The following is a 23,216-nucleotide window of genomic DNA, read 5'->3' on the forward strand; positions in this document are numbered from 1 at the left end:
TTTTCTTACCTGGCAGCTGTCGGTGCCACCAGCCAGAATCCCGGCACAGAGCTCTGTGGACCTGACTCTGCCGTTGAGGTACTCATAGCGGTTGCACACCTTGTTTTCGATGACGGGCAGCTGCGCCTCCTTGAGAAGGCCGGCACCGAAGGTCCCTGTGACGAACGGTAAACACGTGCTTAACAGGCCATACAGGGTCCCCAGGAAACTTCCAGAATGAGGGTGGAAGTTATAGGACTCTTCTTTGTGTGGTTGAGTAGCACGAGGAAGCGCTGCTAACACTTTTTAGCCTTTAAGTTGTAAGCATTATACAAGACGTTCCCTTCCCAAGACCTGCTGCGGCATTCCCGGCTTCTTCATGGGGGGAAGGGGTTATGGTGTGTGTGTGTGTGTGTGTGTAGACCAGAGGTCCATTTCTTAGGATATTATCCAATATTATCCACCTTACATGTTTTTGAGAGAGGGTTTCTCACTGGCTTGGAAATGGCTCAGTAGGCTATTCTGGATGACCAGGTGTTTCAACCTCCAGGTACTATGAATACATACCACCAGGTCTGTATTTATGGTTCTAGAGATTCAAATCAGGTCTTCACGCTTACATGGCAAACACTTTACCAAATGAAACATCTTCTCAGCCCCTAGGCCATTTTAACAATGCTACAGTCTCCCTGAGAGCTTAATGGAGAGTGGCTGCTTAGTGACCACAGGGTTTTCCTTTTTCCATAAGGGAAATGTGTTCTAGAAACACGATGATGGTTGTGCAATATTGTAAATGAACTACAGACATTTCAAACAGTCCACTTTATATCATGTGTATTTATGGCCTCCGCAAACCATAAAGTAACTTTTACTAAGAATTAACTGTTCCAGGAACAAGCTGGTGGCATGGTGTAATTTCATTTAATTCTTGAACTAGTTCTAGGGAGTAGGTACTCCTCTGATTCTTGATAGCGTTTAAGGAAATGAGACTTGGTGTGGTTGTAGTGTTTACCTGGAACCTGGGGCCGTGAGGTCAGTATCTGTGTACTTCTTGACCAAGCTCTCCCTACCCCCTCCTGCTCACAAAGGCTCGACATCTCCACTCCTTCAGTTAACCTTCACCGCGTGATATTCTCCTAAGTCTCAGTCCTCAGATGTGATATACACATATTAATCGCCCGATTATTTTCTAGACTGCTATGACAGTAAAAACCCACTAAAAACGTCAGTCCTTAACAACCTTATGAGTGTCCACATTGCACGATCATTAAAATATCGTAACTTTTCAAACACAAGCTAATGTAGTAGGTGTAAATCATTGGGATCCCTTTGTTTTATGACGCATATTTCTTCTTTGTGTGAAAAAGCTGCAGCTTTCGTGTGCCAGACTGAGACTGAACATCTCAGACCCGCCAGAGATGCCATTGTCCAGAGGGACCCACCCAGGACTTCTCCGTGATTCTGCACTCGACCCAGATTGCCAGTTTGCAACCCCAGCTTTCCTTAGGGTTTTGTAGCATACCTTTGCTTTGCTAGCATAGAGCAGCCAAGAAATAACAGACAGTCCCTTCCCCAGACACTGTCACTAGACTTGTCATGGGAACAGATGGGGTGGTGTGGGCCTTTCCTGGACCAAGTACGGGAACGGAGGTGGAACCCTCTGAAAATGCTTGACTCAGCCTGAATCTGTTGCAGCGTAGATGCTCTTCACTTTCTGTACCTCTGGGTGACAGGAAGTCTATATGGTCTATGAAGTTATGCTGCCATCAGGTGGCCGAAGTCAAGAAGGCATCTCTAGGGGCCTTGGGGCTACTTGTAAGCGGCCTATAAGCCTAGCACTAGTGGGACCCTTGCAAATCAGGAGGACAGCCCACTCGGATGAGTCCCCAGCCTCAACAGCCAATCAGCACTGGAGTATGAAACCCTGGGCAAGCCCAGGGCATGAAGTAAAGAGAGGGAGAATTCTGATCTAAGAAACTAAGAACACTGATTGACTTAGTATAGATGATGTGGAAAAAAATTGAGCTTGGAAAAAAAAATTGAGCTAGAGCTACGTGACTCACCTAAGAATCATTTTCCCAGTAGATGTGTTACAGGGCCAGAAATGACAGAGAGCTTAGTACAGGATGGTGTCAGAGATCTATGGCAGGGTAGGAAGGAAAGTGGATGGGCTTGGGGAAATCAGGTGTGGCTGAGTTCACCGCTCTGGGGATGTGATGACGATGGTGGGGGTGACAACGGTGACAGTGATGACGACAGTGGTACTGATGGCGCGGTGGAAACGCCGGTGGTGATGGAGGTGAGGGTGATGTCGGAGATGTTGGTGATGGAGATATGATGGAGATGGTGCAGTAGTGGTGTTGGTAGCTATGGCAACGCTGATGATGAAGGGGTGGTGGCGATGGTGGTGATGTCACCGTGGTGAGGGTGGAGGTCGTGGTGACCGTGGTGGTGATAGATGGTGAAATAGAAATGTTGCTGGTGGCGGTGGCCGTTAATAATTGTGACGGTGACACTGGTGCGGAGGTGGGAGCGTTGACGATAGTTGTGGTGTTGGTGATGGTGACAATGAGGCTGAGGCAAAGACACTGATAATAGTGATGGTGTTGATGAAGGCAATGAAGATCATGGTGCTGGGGGTGATGATGACAGCGATGGCAGTGTACTAATTATAGAATAACGGCCGGGCATGATGGTGCATGCCTTTGATCCCAGCACTCAGGAGGCAGAGGCAGGTGGATCTCTGTGAGTTCGAGGCCAGCCTGGTCTGCAGAGTGAGTTCCAGGACAGCCTCCAAAACAATACAGAGAAACCCTGTCTTGGCAACCAAAAAAAAATTATAAAATATCGTTAACACCCACAACGGCCTTATAAAGTAGTACAGATGTGGGCGCTGATGCTTAAAGAAGTTGGCTAACCTCTCAGTTAACCAAGATCCTTGCCATGTTTCTGTGAGAAAACACATAGTCAGAAGGGAGGGATATTTCTTTTGGTTTATGGTTCCTGTGTAGTCTCTCGTGGCGTGGTGACAGCCGAGCCTGCAACTGTAGCAGGAGGCTGCTTGCTCACATCATGGTGACCAAGGATCAGGAAACAGAGAAAGGGAAGGACTGTGAGGCTCATGGGTTGCCTCCCCTTTACCCTTTTATTTAATCTGGGCTTCCAGCTCTGGGTGGGTCTGCCCTCCTCGTTAAATGCCCCCTGGAGACGCTCTCACAGACATGCCCAGAGTTGTGTCTGACAGATGATTCTAGTCAAGTTGACAGTGAAGATCAATCACAAAGTTGATTTTTTTTCTGTCTCCTTAGGAGGCTTTCACCCAGCACTCCATAGGCCTGCTGAGAGACCTACCCTTCGTTCCTCCTGAGGATGAGTGGTCCTTGCCCCCAGCTCTAGAACATGTAGCATAGATCTGAACCAGGCATAACTATTTCAGAAGTGGCTCATGACCAGAGTCTGAACTTTCCAAGCTAGGCAGGTTATTGTTGCCACTGGGAGAAAAGAGGCATCCTTCATTCCCAATGGCAGGGCCAAAGTTGACTCATCATGTGCATCCACAAGAAAGGCAATGCCCCTGTGTGGCCAGGGTGACCCCTAGATGACCTCTAGATGGCTCCGGACAGAGTCTAGGGCCTGTCCATCACAATCGCCAACTGACTTCTAGACCACTAGGAAGTCCCTTCATTTTGCTTAATTCAATGTAAGTTGCCTTTTCTGTGGCTTACCAGAAAGAGTCACCTTGGATACAACTCCGTCTTCAAGAGTGGCATCTGTGACGCACGGACACCTGACACCTCACTCACTCACTCACTGCTTCCCCCAACACAGCCCTGCAGATGCTCTGGGTCTAGGACATCATCAGTGGGATGTCCCCAGTTATTTGCAGCTGGTGATCAGGAACCTGCACTCCTCTCCAGGTCCCTGCAGTCAGGAACAAGCCTATGTCCCTGCTGTGTGACCACGTGTCTCTGGGCACCAGGATCCTCGTTTACACAAACATTTTTTAATTGTGAAGCACTAAGAACAACCTAGCACTTCCTTGGGGGGCACATCAGTCACCCAGGTTTCCCTTCCCTGACCTCAGTGCTGCAGAATCAGAAGTGTGCTGAGGAAGACTGGAAATCGGTGGGGTGAGGGGAAGCCAGGCTTGGGATGATGTAGACAAGGGGGTCTGTGTGCATTGCGTGGGGGGGTCTGTGTGTGCGTGTGCATGGGGAGGTCTGTGGGGGGGTCTTTGTGTGTCTGCGCGTGTGGGGGGGTCTGTGTGTTGTGTGTGTGGGGGCGTGCATTTGTGTGTGTGTGTGCACGCGCATGCGTGTGGGGAGTCTGTGTGTGGGTCTGTGTGTGTGCATGTGTGCGTGTGTGTGTCAGTCTGTCTGTCTATCTGTCTGTCTGCTTGTGCACAAAATCTCTCTTTGAAAGAAAGGCTTCTCCAGAGGACAGAGCCACCACATGCCTCAATGCTCCGAGAGGGAGGCCACATCTGTAAAGTGTTCTTACTGTCCCCAGGGCAGCTTGCTGGGTTAGTCATCACCAGGCATATGTAAGAGAGGAGAGTCCCTAAAGTAAGTACGCACTGTGACAGTGGCGCCTGCATGAGTTCGTTCCAGCCCTGACCCCATCAGCCGTGTCTAGACATCCGGGGCCTTTCTGTCCTCCCCACGCCGGCAGTTTGCCCCGTCTAACCGCCTCTCACTACTACTTTTGCCGTTGTTGTGCTACACCATATCTGAGAGCTCAGAATAGTGAAGTCCATGAAAGGCGCAGGCTAATTGGCAGGTTATGCCGAAGCCCCTCCCCTGAGGAAGGGACGTTTGCATCGCAACTGCAGGCTAAGGGCCTAAGGAGCGGCTCCTCTCCTCACGGCTTGGTGACTGATTGTGGAGACAGAGCAAGTGTTCAGACACATGCAGAAAGGAGCTGGACCACATTCGCACGCAGGGCTTCGTGCAACGTGTTCCAGGTGGTTCCCTTTGTCTGTCTGCTTGTGCACAGATGGTTCCCTTTGTCACATGGTCCGCAGGTCAAAGCCACTTTATCTCACCTTTAGTGTCTCCCCAGCCAGTGATGTAGCATAGCGTCCGGTCGGCAACCACGTAATTTGGCGACGGCAGACACGCCGGAATGACTTTGTCGTTGATGGTGGCAGGGCTGAAAGGGAAGCATCGAATATTACGTCAGCCGCTCTGCGAGAGGCCCCCACCCTTCACCTGCAGATCACGCACAGCCAAGTGTCACCTGCTTCCGTGTCCCAGCATTCTCCGAGCTGTTTTTACTTCATTGACTTAGGAAAATATAGAAAACACTTCGTCCTCACACTGCCCTATGAGCTAAATGATCACTTGTATGGGAGGGGGTGTGTGTTTATGCACACGTGTCCACGTGTCCACGCAGGCACCAAAGGCACACTTGGGCATTTGCGGGTGGAGGCCAGAGGTTGACATCAGGAGTCTTCCTCAATTGGTCATCATTTGAGACAGGGTCTTCCACCGAACTGGAGTTCACTGAGTTGGTGAGCTGCAGTGAGCTGCAGGGATCCTCCTGTCTCTGCCTCCCCAGTGCTGATGCTGCAGGTGCACACCTTCATGCCAAGCTTTTTACATGATGTTGGAGAGTGTGTGTGACGCTTTACCAACCGAGCTCTCTCCTCAGCCCTGTCCTGTGGTTTACGATTTGCCATTTAATTTAAAATGGGGGCCATTCTGGGGGTGGACCACCTAGATGTCACCCAGCTACCCTAAAACTAAAATGTATTTGGCCGGGACAAGTTGTTCCAACTTTCGGGGCCCCATATCTCCTCATGAGTTAAAATGGTTAAAATGGTTATAAGAATCCAGACAATTGGTGTGCACCAAGCGAGGGTGGGTTCCAAGTAAGCTTCTGGGGACAGAAGCAAAATGGCCCAGTTTTCAGGGAACCTTCACCTGCATAGAGGTTCGCGGGCTCACGAGTGTCTTTTCTGACCTTAGTGAGTTTTTCAGACCTTTTTGAGTTCAAGAGGAGAAATGACTGGAAATGAGAAATGCCTTGTCCTCGTGGAGAATCCACACTGTCTCCAGCTTCGGGGCAGACACATTTCCCCAAAATGACCAAAGCAGACCCAACCTCTCTGAGGGATGTCATTCACAGGCACAGTAAACCCCCAAAACACGTCAGGCTGTCAGAGAACAGGATCCTCCTATTTGCTGAATTACTTGTTCCAGCCGTCAGATTGGCCTGAATACCTGAGAGGACCACAAGGACAGGTGGTCTTGTATTCCTCGTGTGGTGGGATGCAAGAAGAGGCTCAGGGGGCGCGAGGGAGGTAGCGCCCTTCTTTCCTTCTAGTGCACCAAGACCCCCGAGATATCATCTCTCAGTTACACCCCGAGACATGGCCCCGTGTTTGAGACCAGACCTGTCACTTCCAGAATCATCTCTCTGTCATCTGGAACCCATCAGGCACAGCTAACGTGTTCCACGTGCCTGCTGCCTGTTCCCAAATGAGTATTTCTCAAAATAGCTGACTGTTTGGAAGATGTGTCCACGGGGACCTGTTTCCAAACACTCCTAACTCTGTGGCACAAGGCTAATTACCCAATGTCAGACTTAAAACACACACACACACACACACACACACACACACACACACACACACACACACACACACTTCAGCAGGGAAAATAGGGCCAAAGAACAGTGGCAGAACTTGTGTTTGTGAATTGCTTCTTGTTTCTTTCTGCCCTTTCCTGTGTGGGGTTGTCCACTGTTTGTTTGTTTGTTTGTTTGTTTGTTTGTTTGAATATATGTGTGTGCATATTTGCATGGGGCCAGCAGAGGCCAGAAGGAAGTGTTAGATCCCTTGGAGCTGAAGTTTCTGGTTGAGATCTGGTTGATACAGACACTGGGAGCCAAAGTCTAGCCGGCTGAAGAAGCAGCAAGCCTGCACCGCTGCTGAGCCATCTCTCCAGCACCCCCACATCTGTGGGGGGGTTGTTATTATTTTGGTTTGTTGAGATAAGGTCTCTTTACATAGCCCTGGCTGTCCTGGAACTCACTCCGTAGACCAGGCTGGCCTCGAACTCACGGAGATCTGCCTGCCTCTGCCTCCCAAAGGCATGGGCCACCATGCCAGGCACATGTTTGTAGTTTTAAAAGTGTCTTGAGGCACATAATCTCATTTGATTCTCACAGCACATCATGCCAAGAGGGCCTTTGTCAGCCTAGGGTAACTGATGGTGAATGCATGTCACCCGGTGAGCACTGGGTGGGGGCGATGCTGAGGTGATAAGGTACTTGACATTTTAACTCTCTCCTCACAGGAGGAAACTGAGTTCTGATTCCCTTTTCAGGAACGCACCTGAGGGTGTGCAGAACTAGGCTGAGTCCTCATTTTCTGATGAAACTTTCCCATGCCGCCTACACCCCCCCCCCCTGGCCTTTGCATCCTAGTCAGCGCTTCGCTAATCCCACACGTGGATTAGCCCAGCCGTGAGCCACTGACGTCACTCGGCTTGGGGGGCAAACCCCAGGGAGCCCTTACCGGGTTAGCTTCAGCAGGGCGATGTCAGCTCGGGTGGGCTCCAAGAACAGATTCTTCACTTCTATTTGCTGGACATCTGACCCTCGAATATCCTCTTCGTGAGCACCCAGGACAACCTTGTAGAACGCGGGTCTTGAAGATCTAGAAGGGAGGATGACATCGGGAGCAAAGCATAGTCCAGGCCTCCTGCTGGCGCCTGCCTGTGTCACACACTCCTCAAGACCTATCAGCACGTGCAGCCACCAGAACCTGTGACTCCCCGATTTGTTGGAACCCGATGTCCTTGACCTCGACAGGACCAGCGCCTGCCACTGAACAGATCTGTTTCTCTGGGTTCATGCCCTGCTCTGGGTCCTTTACGATCTTCCTTAGAACTGTTTCCCTCCTGGGGGGCCGTCCTGGTGGCTGCTGTGGACTTCCGCACACTTACTCCTGGGTCACTACCAGGGAAGGCAGGCAGGCGGGACGGGAGGAGGGGAGGCAGGGAGGAGAGGAGGGGGCCAGTCTTTAGAAGGAGACCTCATGCCAGTTACCCATGGGACGTACTTCTCCAAGCAGTGCGCAGCAGTCAGGACCCACTCCGGGGATATTAAAGTCCCTCCGCAGAAGTGCTGTCCACCAAATCTAGGGGTGGGGGGAAGCAAGAACTTCCATTTAGGCCAGATGTCTTGTTTCATTCAGTTGCACAAAAAAAATCTGAAAGACAAGATCATTCCCAGCAGAAAGGACTGCCAGCCCATGTGCAGAATGGCAGGGATTTGGGAAAGTCCTGGGTGCCACCTGTCCCCATGGAGCAGAGGCAGTGGCTCCAGTGTAAAGAATTGTGCCTGCACTTAAACCTATTAGCACAGCCGGGCGCCGGTGGCACATGTCTTTAATCCCAGCACTCGGGAGGCAGAGGCAGGCAGATCTCTGTGAGTTCGAGGCCAGCCTGGTCTACAGAGCAAGTTCCAGGACAGGCTCCAAAGCAATACAGAGAAACCCTGTCTTGGGGAAAAAAAAGCTATTAGCTCTGGACCGGAACATAAACCACCAGTCAAAACCTGCCCTGGAGGCTGCCTTTCTTTCTCATTAGCTATGGCTTTACAAAAAGCCTTCATGACTCATACTCCGAGGAGCAGAATGTGACCCCAAGAGTAATAAATCAGGATAACGAGATCACCAACTCCCAAGCAGGGTGTAATGGCTAGAATGCAAATAGCTTAGTGTGTACGATCAAACAAACACAACACAAAACACAAACAAACAAAATAGCTCTGTGGCTGGAGAGATGGCTCCGCGTTCAGAACATTGGCTGTTCTTTCAGAGGATCCAAGTGTGGCTCCCAGCACTCATGCGGTGGCTCACAGACATCTGTACGTCCAGTTCCGTGGGATCTGCTGCCCTCTTCTGCAGCAGAAGAGGGTCTCCAAGGGCACCAGGCACACATGGGATACATTCTTACAAGCAGGCAAACGCTCATTTAAATAAAATAAAAATAAATCTTTAAAAAAAAGCACTCAGTAACAGGCAGAGTGCAGCCAGCTGTGCCCACATCTGTCGGTGGCATTCAGCAAGCTCACAGAGGGGACTGTGGATAGCAACTGGGCAGGCGCAGAGGTACGGCAGTGAGCCAGGTGAGCCAAGGCGCCTGTGATGAGCCCGCTGTACACGTCTGCTTTGGAAGCCATGCCCGGGAAAAGGGAATTAAGGATTACAGATGTTTTCCCCCACATGCAGCCCTGCTTCCACAGGCTCAGACACTCTGCTCTTAAACCAGGGCAGCCACAAGCTGGCTTGCTTATATATTTGCGAGTGCATAGGCAGCCTCTATGTTAAATTCAAGGGGGTCACCAAAAAAAGGCACACACTATTGTCAAATAGCTGCACCTCTGACAGGCAAGCACGTTTGTGAGCCCCACCTGCGCTACAGTGTTACATTTGTGAAGACATTCCTTTCATTTTACAACGGCCAGTGGGTATATGAACCCTGGAAGCACCTTCCGTGTTCTCCGGGAATGCCATCATTTCACATAGCTTACCGTATTCACCTAACTTAATGGAGCAACCCAGAGCCTTTTTTGTTTGTTTGTTTTTCTTAAATACCATTCTTGGTCATTTTCAAAGTAGGGAGCCCAAGAAGACAGCTTTTAAAGCTTCGTGTAGCTGTATTTACTCCCTGGGAGGACATAGAGGAAGGCTGTGAAACTGGGCAGCGTTGGTTTAGCATGGCAGCTCTGCCAGGCTCGCATGGATGGGCGGGAAGCATCTCTGCAGGTTCTTACCTTGTTCTGAGACTGACTTGCCAGGGCCAGGAGTGTGCATTGGCCACACAGCCACCCACCACCCTCCCGGGGCATTTCTTCGGCTCCACCTGGGGCTTCCCACATTCATATGACGACGATACTGTGGAATGACGTGAGAGGGGAGGGTCACACGGAGGCAAGCGGACTAGTTCTGACAAACAGTCCTGATGAGTTCATGGCCCAGTGGCCAGGTGCGGAGTTTGTGACATTCCCAGAGTCATAAGCAACCTTCGGAACAGTTCCCCTGAGTTTCAAAACCCATGGCAGACAGCATGGACTCCTGTCCTCTGCAGGGGACCTAAACTCTAATTATTTAATTAAATTGGTGTAGCATGGAATAAAATGAGAGTGTTTCTTTATGGACTTTGATTGACAAACATAGCTATCTATAATTTACTCGCTATGTTGCATTTGGAACACCAAGATTTGCTTGTCAACATCATCTATGCGGCATGCCCAGCCTGCAACCTGCATCCCACAAGAACCTCAGAACGGCTCCAGATGTGGCCCAACACATCTGTAGATATCAGCATCCTGTTGCAATGTCAAAATTCCTGAACTATGGTAGGTTTCCTGAAGGCCATAGCTCCCATCCTCATTGAAAGGCAGTACGTTTTTTTTTTTTAACTTGTGAATTTCTGTGGGTTGTATGTCTCTATCTGTGTCTGTATGTGTAGACAAGTCCCTTTTCCTCAGCTCGATTTTCCCTTCTCTCTGCTGGTCTCAGCACAGACCTGACCCCCCCCCCCCCTTACCCACCCCACCCTGCACACTTCCCCAAACAGCCTTCTACGATTAACCACCAACAGTCAACCCACGCGCCCACCTGCGTTTCCTCTGTTTGCCTCCCATGCGCGCTCCCTCTCCTCCACCAGCCTGCCAGTTAACTGGAGACCAGGGTCTGCATCCCATCTTTGGTAACTCCCACTGCCCGGGATGCAAGGGATATTCACAAACATTTCTTTGTCACCTGCAGCCCCAAAGCCTTTGGAAAGGTCACTGTTAGCATTGTCCATAACATTCCCCAGAAGAAATTCCCTCGATCTTAGTCAACCAGAGAGTCCACACTCTGGAGTGGTGGGACTGAATTTTCCACTCTCTGCTTTCCATGACCTGTCCTGAGAATCTGTGTAGAGAAGGCTTTTCCAAAGTTGCTGTGCTGTTATAGTAGGTACCCTTGCTAAAACTCGGCTCGGCGACTGCCACTGTGCCTTGTCCTTCCCACATGTGTGCCCACTAGTTAGTGTTCGCCGTCTTGACACAAACTACAGTCACCTGGAAGAGGGAATCTCAGCTGAGCAATTGCCTCCATCAGCTAAGCCTTTGGGCAAGTCTGTGGGGGCATTTTCTTGATTCATGATTGATGAGGGAGGGCTCAGCCCACTGTGGGTGGTGTCATCCTCTGGGCAGGCGGTCCTGCGCGGTACAAGAAGGCTGAGCCAGTCTCCGGGAGCAAGCCAGTAAACGGTGCTCCCCCAACGGCTTTGCTTCCGTTCCCGTCTCCAGGTTCCTGCCTTGAGCTCCTGCATGGCTTCCCTCAGGGATGGGCTGTGATAGGAAAGGGTAAGCCAAACGAATCCTTTTCTCTCCCAGGTGCGTTGGGTCATAGTGTTTTATCTCAACAACAGAGAAACTAACAGACGTAGCTACCATTGAGTGGGCTGTCGATGTGGCAGACCTGAGCACGTCGTTTTGGGGAGGACTGTGGAAGGTGGAAGGATTTTGGAGATTTGTGCAGGAGCTGAAGGGACTTCTCTGTGGGAGCTTAGAAGACGAGAATGTTGAGAAAACTGAAGGCCTGGCCTGTGACATTTCAGTCGGGCGTTTGAGACTCCCTCAAAGACGCTACTGACCCTGTGTATGTGATATTAGGGATTAGGAATCTATGAAGTGAAACCTTTGCTTTGCTGGGATAATCGATGCCGGTCACCTGGGGTTGAATGATCAGCTGTGGTTAAGAGACCAGCATCACTGAGGTAGAGCCTCCTGGAAAGGGTGGGGGTGGGGTGAAACTGTCCATTGAGCTGGCAACAGAAAGTAGCCAATTGTGTTTAAACATCTCATCTCCCATGTGGTACTGATTTTGAAAGCATGGAGCAATTATGGAGGGCAGCTGGGGCTTGGCACCATGGGTGTGGCTTTGAATACCAAGGCTCGACTCTTGACTCATGCTGAGAAAGACCCTCTGGTATCCTAGGCTGCTCCAGAGGGGATCAGAGGTGAATCTGTGAAACCAGGACACAAAACCCAAGGTTTGGATGGCAGGCCAGGCACCTCTTAGGGGCAGCCTGTGCAGGGTCAGGAAAGACAGTGGGGGAGGGGCGTGCAAAGACTAGAAACTGAGAGCAGAGATTGAGAGACACTGAGACCTTAGGAACTTCCAGGTAAAGAGGCCACCCAGACATTTTCTTCTAAGCATACAGAAGCCCTGACAGGAGAGAAAAGCTACTGTCCACTTCCCTAACTCTGGAGGCCTCAGCATTATCTTCCAGTAACACTGGCAAGCAGGACCCGGCCGTCACCTTCCCTCTCCAGCCACTCCCTGTTCCACCCAGAGTCACCCGCGTGCTCCCAACCGCTACCCCCCAAATACCTGGGAGGCAGGCCCCAGAAGAGCTTTGCAAGCTAAGCCCCTCCCTCCAGTGCCAGCCACCCCTCCCCCAGGCTAGCCCACTGGGGGAGAGAGGAGTCCACGGTGACAGGCTCTGCCTGCCAAGTTGGTGAGCACAGAGCAGAGGCAGCCTCGCCTGCAGACACAGCCAGCCCTCGGCCACCCCAATCTCAAGAACTGATGCCAACTCCCCGTTCCCCAGGCCCCAGCCTCTCCCTCCCCCAGAGAGTCTCAAATCCCCAAGAATGGAACCCAACATGCCATCTCTAAGTTAGGAGGTTAACGACTAGGGCATCAATCTTGGGGTGGGGGTGGGGGATCTGGAGTGAACAGGAAGATATGCATTCTTTTTCATGAAAAATGAGGAGAAGGTTTTGTACACTTCGTGCGCGGTGTGTGTGTGTGTGTGTGTGTGTGTGTGTGTGTGTGTGCGCGCGCGCGCGCCCCGCGCTCGCGCCCCCATTTCTGATGCTGAAGAAGAAAGTATCTGCGGTGCTTTACATGGGAAATGTCCCTCAAGAACTCATGGATGTAAACACCTGGTCCCCCAAGTGGTGAAGTTGTTCGGAGAGGTCCGGGAACTTTTGAGATGTGGAGTCTTGCTGGAGGAAGAACCTCACTAGGGACGGCCTTGGGAGCCCATTACCCCAGCACACCTCCAGTTCACTCTCTGCTTGCTTGGGTGCATACGGTTCATGCCGTCGCTAAGCCATCATACTGCAGTCTCTCACACTGTGGGTGTCTAGCTCCCTGGAGCAGTAAGTCCTAAGTGTTTCCTTAAGCTGCTACCCGTCATGGTATTTTATCACAGTAGCAACCGAACAGCTAGTGTGCGTCCTGTTCCAGCGCCTCTGAACGTGTTCTGTGTGTTTATCCAGTCAGCTGTGGAAGAGCTCGCCTCCTGGAGCTGATAGTTGGTTCCCATCTACCCTCCGAGGATTTAGTATTAAGTTGATATGGGGCAAGGACAGTAATAGGCCAGGTTCCTGGTGCTCATATGAAAGAGGACTCAGGTGAGAGGCCGCCATTTCGACCTCAGGCACCTGGCGTGAGGCCTGTCTGTGGTGGTTTATTTTGTGTAAGTCCTCATGAAGAAAATGGTCAACCTGTGTATTGGAGAGTAGTTTTCTTACCCCCCCCCAAAAAAAAAGGAAAGAAGGAAAGCGATAGAAACTTACCACACATTGGGACGTCACAGTAATCATAAAGCTTTCTGGGGTTCATTGTATAGCACCAAGGACCATTTACATCGCCATCTGGGTTTCTGCAGTACTGAAAAGAGACAGGCGTTTTGAGAGGAGTCCTCCCTGGGGCAGAGGGAGATCCAGATATAGAGACATAAAGATTTATGCAGGATGGAAAGGGAGGGAGTGTCCCTTTGCTTCCGTCTCTTCTTGCTCTTTGATAATGTTTGTTCAGGGTATATCTAAAGCCTCAGCCTCAGATTGTCCCTGGTCACATCTCTGCTCAAACCAAGTTCCAGCTAGGAAGCCACTCCATGGCCCAGATGTGAGAGAGCCAGCCATCAAGGACATTACAGGATGTCTTGCTGCTGGTTACCTTCAGTGATCCTGTGCCCCAGGAAGCCTTGTTGTTGATTAAAAATATTTGCACCCTCCATGGGTCAAGGCAGAAGAGCAATGTTTTTCTCTGATAGTGCAATACAGTAAATACAAACATGGTCTCTGCTTCACAGTTTCAGACTCCTATGACCTACGCCGTATACAGAGGAACATCAGACACAGCTACTAAAGCCTCTGTGATGTCCTTGACTGACAGGAGCATCTTTTGCTCTAATGAAGTGACCCAGAGAGCATTAGAGGAGCCTGGAATGTGGGGGTGGAGGGTATTCAGCAAACCTGCTGTAAGGAAAGCATTAAGACCCCTGACAAAGGTCAATACTATGATCAACCGTGTCAACATAACAAAGCTTCCGGAAAAAAAAACAAAACAAAAGGGCACGTGTTCAAAGAGATTCCCCGGAGTTACGGGTGCTGGAGAGTGATGCCTAGAGAAGTCAGGACTCCTCCTCTCTCCACACCCCTCCTCATGCAGTGCCTACCACACCCCTTTGCAGTAGTTATCCCAGGAGCCATGAGATACTGCCTGTTCCCAGACCCTACCCAAAGGGAGTCAAACTGTAGGACCCCCAGCTTGGCCTCCGCTTTGTCTCCCCCCCCCAACCTACTCCGAATTTCCCCTCCCTCCCTTTTCCCTCAGCACCAAAGATAAGCCCTGGCCAGTGTGTGTAACACCAAACTGAATCTGTTCAAAAGTTGGTCCAGAGAACGCAGAACAGAACTCGAACCAGGGTGGCTTACGTTCTTTTCCAGACCTGCCCGGGGGTTTGTCTGTGGGGTGAAGATGCTGTGTCTGTGGGGCTCCTGGGCAGCCCATTCCTGGCAGGTAGTGCCAGCTGCGGTGACGGCCACTTTGCCCCGATAGTCTTTACCGTTCCCAGACATGCAGTCTGTAGGAAGAAGGAGATTATGTGTCCCTGGGTAGTCCAAGTATGATACGGCATGAATGTGTTAGTGTTGGCTTGCTCTAATACAGTGGTTCTTAACCTTCCTAATGCTGCGGCCCTTTAGTTCCTTGTGATATGGTGATATTTTCATTGGTACTGCATAACTCACTTTACTACAGTTCTGAATTGTAATATAAATATCTGTGTTTCCTGATGGTCTTAGGTGACCCTGTGAAAGGGTCATTAGACACTATAGGGGTCTGGACCCACAGATTGAGAACCACGGCTCTAATATGTTCGGTTGCTCTCTGGTGACAGACCCAGTGTCTCAGCAAACACTGACTTGCTACTTAGTTTAAGAAGTTGCCAGAAATGTTTGCAGGCCTACACTTGGAAACTATCTCAATATTGGTGGGTTGTTTTAGAAGGGGAGTTCAAGCTAGAGCATAGGAAAACCCAGTTTTACAACAGTGTGACTGGTTACAACACCTGGATGGCTCAGAGGGTGCCTTAGGAAATTGCCCGCCCACCTTCTGCCAAACCCGCCCCAAGATGGCTGAGGCTCATTCCACATAGCAGACCCTCAGCACACACTGGTGTCCCACACAGTGTAGGAGTGCCCAGATCCATAACACTTCCTCCCTGTGTTCAGTGTCTGTATCTGCCCACAGATGTCTGGCCACTAGCTCCTTACCTGGCTCAGAGGTAGTTTGCTCATTTGGAACTTGGGGGACTGTGGGTGACTCTGCACCGCTCCCTCCTGTCTCAGAGCATCTCCTCAGATTGCAGTATTCCCACCTGACACTGGGGTCAGTGGTGAAGCACCAAGGGCCCTTGTCACCATCTGGGTTCCTGCAGTAGTTCATTTCCAAGCCACTGCAAATCCAAGACAGCGTGGTCAGTGGTGGTGGAGGAATGCAGCTCCCTCTCAATTTTGTTACAACAAAGGTGTTAGCGAGGTACCTTTGAAACATCCCACTGAAGATACTAACATGCATACTCACAAATGGACCTCTTAAACAAACCGAGACAATGTAAATATAATGTATTTATAGTATATTTACATTGTATTGATGTAAAATATATTATACCGTATAATATGTAGTAAAATGCACAATATATTTACATTGTATAAAAGTAAAAGCAGGTATCATAGTATTCTCCTTTGACACTCTGCTAAATACTTTTACACAATGTAGCTCTTGAAATGTTACCTTTAGATTTTAAAAAACAAGCACAAATATATCAATGCCTTGCTTTGTTTGGGGTTTGGGTTGGGGGCATTGTTTTTATACATGGCATTTGTTACTCTCGGACCATTCTGGAAGAAGATGCCGCTTATGCATTGAGCTGCTTTGCCACCTGCACTGGAGAATCTTTAATCCATATGAGCCAGAATTTCTTCTGGACTGTCCCTGTTTCCTTTGTCTGTGTCCCTTCCTGCCGACACCATGACACTAGCGTGTCTTGATCACTGGGCTTCTGTGGACTTCAGTGTCAACCCTCCAGAACCCTTCATTCAAACATTACCTTGATGGTTCTGAGACATTTGCTTTTAAATGTTGCCACTTTCTCCAGAAACAACTGCTAGAATTTGTGGGCTGGACCCAAAACCTAACTTGGTAAGGGGCTCATATATCTTTAATCTTTTGATCCATACACAGAATCTCTATTTAGCTTTTAGTGTTCTCCTTAACAATGTTTAAACTATACAGTATGTGGTTCTTAAGCATGCCGTATTAAAAACTTTCACTAAGTACTTTGTGATTTTTATATGATTGCTGTTGGTGTTAAAATTCCATTGTTCAGTTAAGTGTAGCTAGTATAGACATACAATGGCTCGTCTGCGGGCCTCGTGTAGACCTGCTGCTCTTTGGACATGCAGATTCACTCAGACATTAGGGCTGTCTGTATCCATGAGTCAGTCCTGTGCCTTGTGAGTAAAGATGGCTGTGCTTCATTTCAAAGCTTGAGGGCCTTCCTCCTTCTGTCCTTTGGTCTTTGCCCCCTCCCTCCTTCCCTCTGTTCTCTCCTCCTGTCATGCCCTTTCTTCCTTCTCCCTTTCCTCTTCCCTCCCATCCTCTGCCCCTGCCTTTCTCCCTCCATCTTCCCTTCCTTTCTCCCTCCATCTTTCCTTCCTTTCTCCTCCATCTTCCCTTCCTTTCTCCTCCCTCTTTCCTTCCTTTCTCCCTCCCTTCCTAACTTGCTTTTTTCCTTCATTCCCTCTGCCCCCTCTTCCTCTGATCCTTCTTTTTCTCCACCCTCCCCTCCCCCTCCCTTCCTAACTTGCTTTCTCCCTCTTTCCTCCCTCTCTCCTTCCATCCATCCATCTGTCCCTTCCTTCCTTCTCTCTGTCCCTCTGTCCCTCCCTTTGTCTCCCTCATTCTCCTCCTCCCTTCCTGACCCACTTGCTTTCTTCCATTGCCATACTGCAGTGGCTACCAACACTGGTACCCTCTGGCAGCTCACATCCCCTCAGAGCACTGTGCTCCTGGCCTGGCGAGAGTACTGAAAGACTTGGAGCTACAGATGCAGCTGGAAACATCAGCCTGGAAGCCAAGCACAAAAGCAAACCCAGACACCACCCCAGGGCTTTACACTGGAGTGACTATCCCAATGCTGGGAGACAGCGGCATGATCGTCAGCACAGGCTGGGTAACAGTACCATTTCTAAGCTTTGTGGTAATTTGTTCTCACAAGGTTTCCACCAATGGGACCTTACCACCCCTTGCTTCCACAAAATGTCTCAGGAAAGGGGGCCAGTTGAAGGCTTCTCTTCTCTTGGGCCCTTTTTGTGAAAGCCAAGTTCCTGATATAGTCTGCCCCGTGTGCTGATCTCAGAGAAATCTAGTCCAAAGGAGTTAGCTTAAAGCACGGGTAACTGAAGGGACCTAAGCCAGCTACTGATCCTCTCATGGTTAAAATCAAAGACATACGCATTTGGGAACTTCTCTGGGGTCTTCTGATGCTGGTGAGGAGTCATGGAGGTCCAGGACTGGCACTTTTTCCCTGTGATGGTGGTGGACGATTTGCCCCGATAGCTCTGCCCATTGCCTTGGTAGCATTCCTGGACCACGGGTGTTTGCTCTGGTAGAACTAAAACCAAAGCAGAAGGAATGAGGACAAATAAGATCTGGAGCAGACAGACCTGGGCACTAGTTGACGACACACACAGAAAGCAGCGGAGGAATTCTCACTGCTCCTTCTCCACAAGAGCAGGTGGAGAAACATTAGACCTGCAATGCACACACACGTGAGATTCATAGTGTTGTGGAGCATCCTGTAAGAACAAAATTAAAACCCTAGAAAGAGGAACAAAATGGGTCAGGTACTGCTAACTGGAAATGTCATTGCGTACAAGTTACTTTTACGAGTTACTACCAGGTGTTCATGAGAACAATAGGGCAGGATGCTCCGTGATGAGGGCAGCGGGTGGGACTGGGCAGAGGACAGACCCGAAATGCTTGCCTACTTCCCTAGACCCTCTTTTTGATCACAGGACACCAAAGCCTTGAGCCTCTAGAGATGGGGAAGAAGCCGTTGCTTCTCAGAGATGACCACAATGGGACACTATCAGGCTGGGATTGTGAAATTGCCTCGGTCAGTTGTTAATGGATGAAGATGGTGAAGATGGATAAAAGGAGGATGTCAGCAGAGGTAGAAACTTCTAAAAACAGCAACAAAATAGAAATTCAAGCAGCAAAACCCACAGCATCAGAGGTGAAGAATCCCTTCAATGGCCTGATCTACAGGCCACACAGCTAAGGGAATAACAAATGAACCAAAATAACCAAAATGTATTGGGTAATTGCGTTCCCTGAGAAAGGATGAATGGTAGCAATGAGACGGGACAAAGTAACTACCTTAACAGTGGGCTTAAAGCCAAGCACAAACAATGACATGAATGCAAACATCTCAGAAGGCGAATAAACACTAGCAAAGGCAAAGGCCTCACCATCAGTAAGATAAAATCAGAACGAGGAATATTTCTAGAAACAAGGGGAAACATTCCATCGGGAAGATAAAGACAACTTCAATGTGTGTGTGTCCTTCCCAATACAGAAGGCTGTCAGCGACAAAAGAAATAGAGACGAAGCCATTCTTAAAGTTGGACCTGTAAGCAAGTCAACAGGAATATACAGAACCCTAAAACGATGTGCTCGTGTTGACTTTTAGAAGAAACATTGTAAGCACAAAAGAAAGTCTCAATTTCAAGAGCTCGGGAAACACTCACCAAGACTGTACCCTGAGCCGCTAGGCAAACAACAAATTGGAAGCACTGTAATTGAAATCATGCAAGCATCTCTCTGACCTACAGTGAGACTAAGTGAAGCAAAGGTACTACACATGGATACGCTGTGAAGACGTCACTAGAGCACAAACATGGACAGGGAAGTTGGGCTCTCTGAGCTCTCATGGTCCACTCATACCTGAGGCATCAGAAAGTTCTGGCGATGAGTCACAGGACGGGATCTCACAGTATTCCCACCTCACTTCTCCGTCGGTGGTGTAGCACCACGGAGCAGTTTCTCCATCCGGGTTCCGACAGTAGTTTTCTTCCAGATTTCTAGAATAGAAACATGAGTTTCGCTCGTCAAAGAGTTTGATAAGCAAGGTGTGGGGCTGGAGAGATGGCTCAGCCGTTAAAGGCTAGGCTCACAACCAAAAATATAGGCAAGGTGTGTACATGCTCGGTAGAGGGAGCGCTGTGCACATCTAATACGCTAGAATCTCATACACTGAATGGCTGGCAGGTACCAGAACAAAGCTGAAGTCGAGCTTAGGCATCACATAGCATGTCACGGACTCTGGCCCAGAAGAATTGATAGCTAAAATCTATTCCTTGTCTTCGTGTGATGGGATAGGTCTTTAGTTCTGTGTTGGGCACCGTGTTGTATGCTCAAGTAATGAGGACTTTCCACACAGTCCTTAGAGTCTCAAACTTACTCTAGAGTAGAGCCCAAGACTTTGCATTTTTGGTAAATTCTTGATGGTATTGGTGGGGCACACTTTGAGAAAGACTTGTAAGATGAAAAGCATTGCTAAATGTCACTTTCCTTGCTTGTGACGACCTGATCAGTCTACTCTTGGATTCTTTATAGTACAACCAAGGTGGAATCAATGGACTTCACGAGCCACAGTAACAGGGTGGGGGAAGAGGTGGAGGGACATACTTGCAGGGGAAGTTTTCTGGTGTCCTGTTGTGCTCATGAGGGCTCTGCTCACTCCAGCGCTGACAGGTTTTCCCGGACACAGTGACAGACACGGTCCCTCGGTAGTTCTCACCTCGTCCCTTCAGACATTGGTAGGTTGGACCAGAAGGGGGTGGGGGTGTTGCTTGAATAGGGGAAAGAATTGATCATGAATGATTTTTCTATGAAGAATGCACCAACAGATGTTACAGGAGGGTGGAGGCAAGATCGTCTGCCACGCCCTCTTACTCCTCTCTTGGGAATAGCTTTGTGTTTTCAGTTTGGTAGAATCTGTATATATAAGACCATTTCTTCAGGAACTGCTCTATAAGTGGACCCTTGGGTTAGATGCTTCTCTCTCTAGTCTTTTGTGTTCTTCAGGCATGGCAAGAACTCATGTAAGTCCTCTCCTACCCCAAGCCCTTAACACGCACCAGTGGCCCAGGCCCTTTTATAAAGAATATGTGACTCACTGGGTAAACACAACTGAGAGCACCCATCTCCCATAAAGGCACACAACTGGAAAAGAGCCAAGGGAAAGGGTAAATGTCTTTGATACATATACATCTTAACAATAGAGCTTCAAGGGTACAGAAAGGCAGGCAAATAGAAGCTAGATATGTAACCACCCATCAATGACCAATAAAATAAAAGTACAGAAACAACACTAACTCAATATCTTTAAGGAAAAGTGTACGAGGAGACAAAGATTACAAGAAAAAAAGAGACTGGTGTAAGGAAGAAGATGCCTAAGGATCTCTGCTTGTCAATGATGGCCACGCAAAGGAGAGAGGCTGCCTACACGTCTTCTCTAGCATTTGTCCATGGTCTTTCTACCGTCTCAGACTCTCTATTCCAGTTACTCAAGAAGGAACAGTGCGAAATAGCTTCTTCCCATGTGTGTCACTTTGATGAGCTCTACTTCTCCTGAGCACCCCCAAGTTAGACACCTGAAGCATCTAGGTACTCATAGACATCTGTGTTGACAAAGCAGCAGTCAGAAAAAACTCTGACCGGCCATGAAGATCATGAAACAGCAATGCTGGTGAGTGCCCTTCAGCTCAGGGAAGATGGGAATGGCAGAGCTACCACCCTGAATTTGAGTGTATTTTTGAAGAAGGGTGCTGACCAACTGATTACATGTGGCCTGTTTGTCTCTTGTTTTTGCCTCTTTGACTCTTTCTTCCTGGGTCACTTGGCTCTGTAGTCACCTTGGATTTGAGTAATGACTGGACTGATGAATAAACAGCTGTGTGTGTGTGTGTATGAGTAAACAGCTGTATGTATGTGTGTGTGAATAAACATCTGTGTGTGGGGGTGCATGTGTGTGTACATGTTCCCATGCATGCATGTGGAGACCAGAGGACATTTTCACTTTTCTTGAACAGGATCTTTTACCTAGAAGGACCAAGTAGGCTAGAATGGCCAGCTGGCCAATGAGACCCAGGGATCAGCGTGTCTACTTCTGCCTCTGCCTCCCCAGGACTAGGGTTACAAACGACCAGCACCATGTTCAGTTGCTGCTGCTGCTGCTGTTTTAATGTGGGTCCTAGAGCCTGAACTCAGGATAGTCTTGTGGGGCAAGTGCTTTACCTACAGAACTATCTCATCAGCCTCTGGATCATGACAAGAGTGAAACTAGCCCTAGAAAATGAACCTCTCGGGACAGATCATCACTAGGTGAGGGCAGATACCCATGATGGTGAGGTTGCATCACAGAGAACCATCATCTCCTAGGAGCCAGGCCACTCCTCACAAGTGGAGATGATAATAACAGCTTCTCCAGCGTAAGCATAGCTGAGATATTAATCAGCAGCCCACCCATAACCAAGACCATCAGCTGTGTGAACCCCAAGCCCTTCCATCGCTTCTCCCTTTCTAGAAAGTTCCAGGGCTTCTGCCCACCCCTCACAGATGAACTTGGCATCACTGGACCCCTTAATCTGCACTTCTCAGTGTGGCCACGTGGATTACACCTTCTTCTGCTTATGTGTCCTTCACCACGCCTGCGACTTTGACGGACAAAGTGGGTATCAAGTCCAGTCTGTTAGGGGCCCCTAGAGCTGGAGTTTTGTCTTAAAACTGATAATACTCACAAAAGGCAGAAGTCTGACTGAGGAAAAAGATCAACAATGGTTCCTGCCATTGCCTTCCAAAGGCAATGGCATATTTAAGCTATACGGAGTGAGAGATGCAGAAACTCAGCGATGTCGCCTTCCACAGGGACGGCCGTGGCTTAGCCACATTACCTTGAGTCTTAGAATCCTTATTAAGGAACTGAGTTCATCACAAAGGGAGGGGGGAGAGCATAGCATCCGTGGAGAGTTTCCTGTGCAAGGTGTGAGCTTGAATCCTCCTATCAGCTACCTAAATAGCTAATACATTTGACAAGAACACCCTGCAGACCTGTACTCAGCACCAACATGTTTCCAAAAAGCGGTGGAGAGGGTGCTCTCAGTGTATCGGGTATGAGCTACACTTACTGCAGCGGGGGATGTCACAGTATTCCCAGCGTTTGTTGGGGTCTTGGGTGAAGCACCAGGGGCGAGGCTCTCCATCAGGGTTGCGACAATAATTCATCTTCAGGTTCTTGTTTGGAAATCTGGGTGGACAAGAAGAAACTCTTAATAGTAATAGCGAACGTTTATGCATGAATGAACTAACATTTAGCACCTGCAATTAGAGGAGTGTGGTCCTCTACTGGCAATCCAGAAGAATGATAGGCTCAGTCTTCCATGGGCTGTATTCCTAGAAATTTCCATGTGCCCTGGCTCACAGAAGAGGGCAAGAAACTGTACCTTTCTAACCATCCAGAATTTTAAAGTAAGCAAACTCTGGTTATCTAGCTACAAACAATAGCAATCTTCAAAGAATAAAGTGTTTACTTTCTGAAGACAGCAACATGGTACAGCCTGGAAGTTGATGCCTGGTCCTACTGGTCTACCAGGCTCCCACCCCACTACAGGAAGCTTAGAGAATCCTGCAAGCACCTGGCCAGTGAGACCTCCTTCGCTGGGAGATTGTCCCTGTTCCTGATTCCTCTCTGAGACTGAGTGCTTAGGACAGAGAAAAGTGAGCAACGGCCAATTTATTCCCCCTCTTCCGGTTTCCTACAGGTGATTTGGCCTAGTCACACTTTGAGAACACCACTGTGATTGCC

The 23,216-nt window shown here is 49.2% G+C and overlaps 1 protein-coding gene and 1 long non-coding RNA gene across 2 annotated transcripts in view; one reads left to right on the forward strand and one right to left on the reverse strand.

Annotated features, from left to right (window-relative positions):
• Plg (plasminogen) overlaps positions 1-23,216 on the reverse strand; it is a 37,139-nt gene that overhangs the window by 578 nt on the left and 13,345 nt on the right. Inside the window, exons 7-18 of the mRNA XM_040758172.1 lie at positions 22,540-22,658; positions 20,039-20,201; positions 19,295-19,431; positions 17,801-17,960; positions 15,559-15,740; positions 14,719-14,867; positions 13,576-13,669; positions 9,766-9,886; positions 8,048-8,125; positions 7,502-7,642; positions 5,024-5,130; positions 10-155 (exon numbers count right to left, since the gene is read on the reverse strand). Of these exons, the coding sequence (XP_040614106.1) occupies positions 10-155; positions 5,024-5,130; positions 7,502-7,642; positions 8,048-8,125; positions 9,766-9,886; positions 13,576-13,669; positions 14,719-14,867; positions 15,559-15,740; positions 17,801-17,960; positions 19,295-19,431; positions 20,039-20,201; positions 22,540-22,658 (1,597 nt within the window). The remainder of the gene's footprint in view (positions 1-9; positions 156-5,023; positions 5,131-7,501; positions 7,643-8,047; positions 8,126-9,765; positions 9,887-13,575; positions 13,670-14,718; positions 14,868-15,558; positions 15,741-17,800; positions 17,961-19,294; positions 19,432-20,038; positions 20,202-22,539; positions 22,659-23,216) is intronic.
• LOC110339308 lies at positions 10,619-18,993 on the forward strand. The gene is made up of 2 exons (XR_002381422.2): positions 10,619-11,349; positions 18,364-18,993. It is a non-coding gene; the product is annotated as an uncharacterized LOC110339308 (long non-coding RNA).

The sequence above is a fragment of the Mesocricetus auratus genome, unplaced genomic scaffold (assembly GCF_017639785.1).
Source record: "Mesocricetus auratus isolate SY011 unplaced genomic scaffold, BCM_Maur_2.0 Super-Scaffold_100018, whole genome shotgun sequence".
In the NCBI taxonomy this organism is placed as follows: Eukaryota; Metazoa; Chordata; class Mammalia; order Rodentia; family Cricetidae; genus Mesocricetus; species Mesocricetus auratus.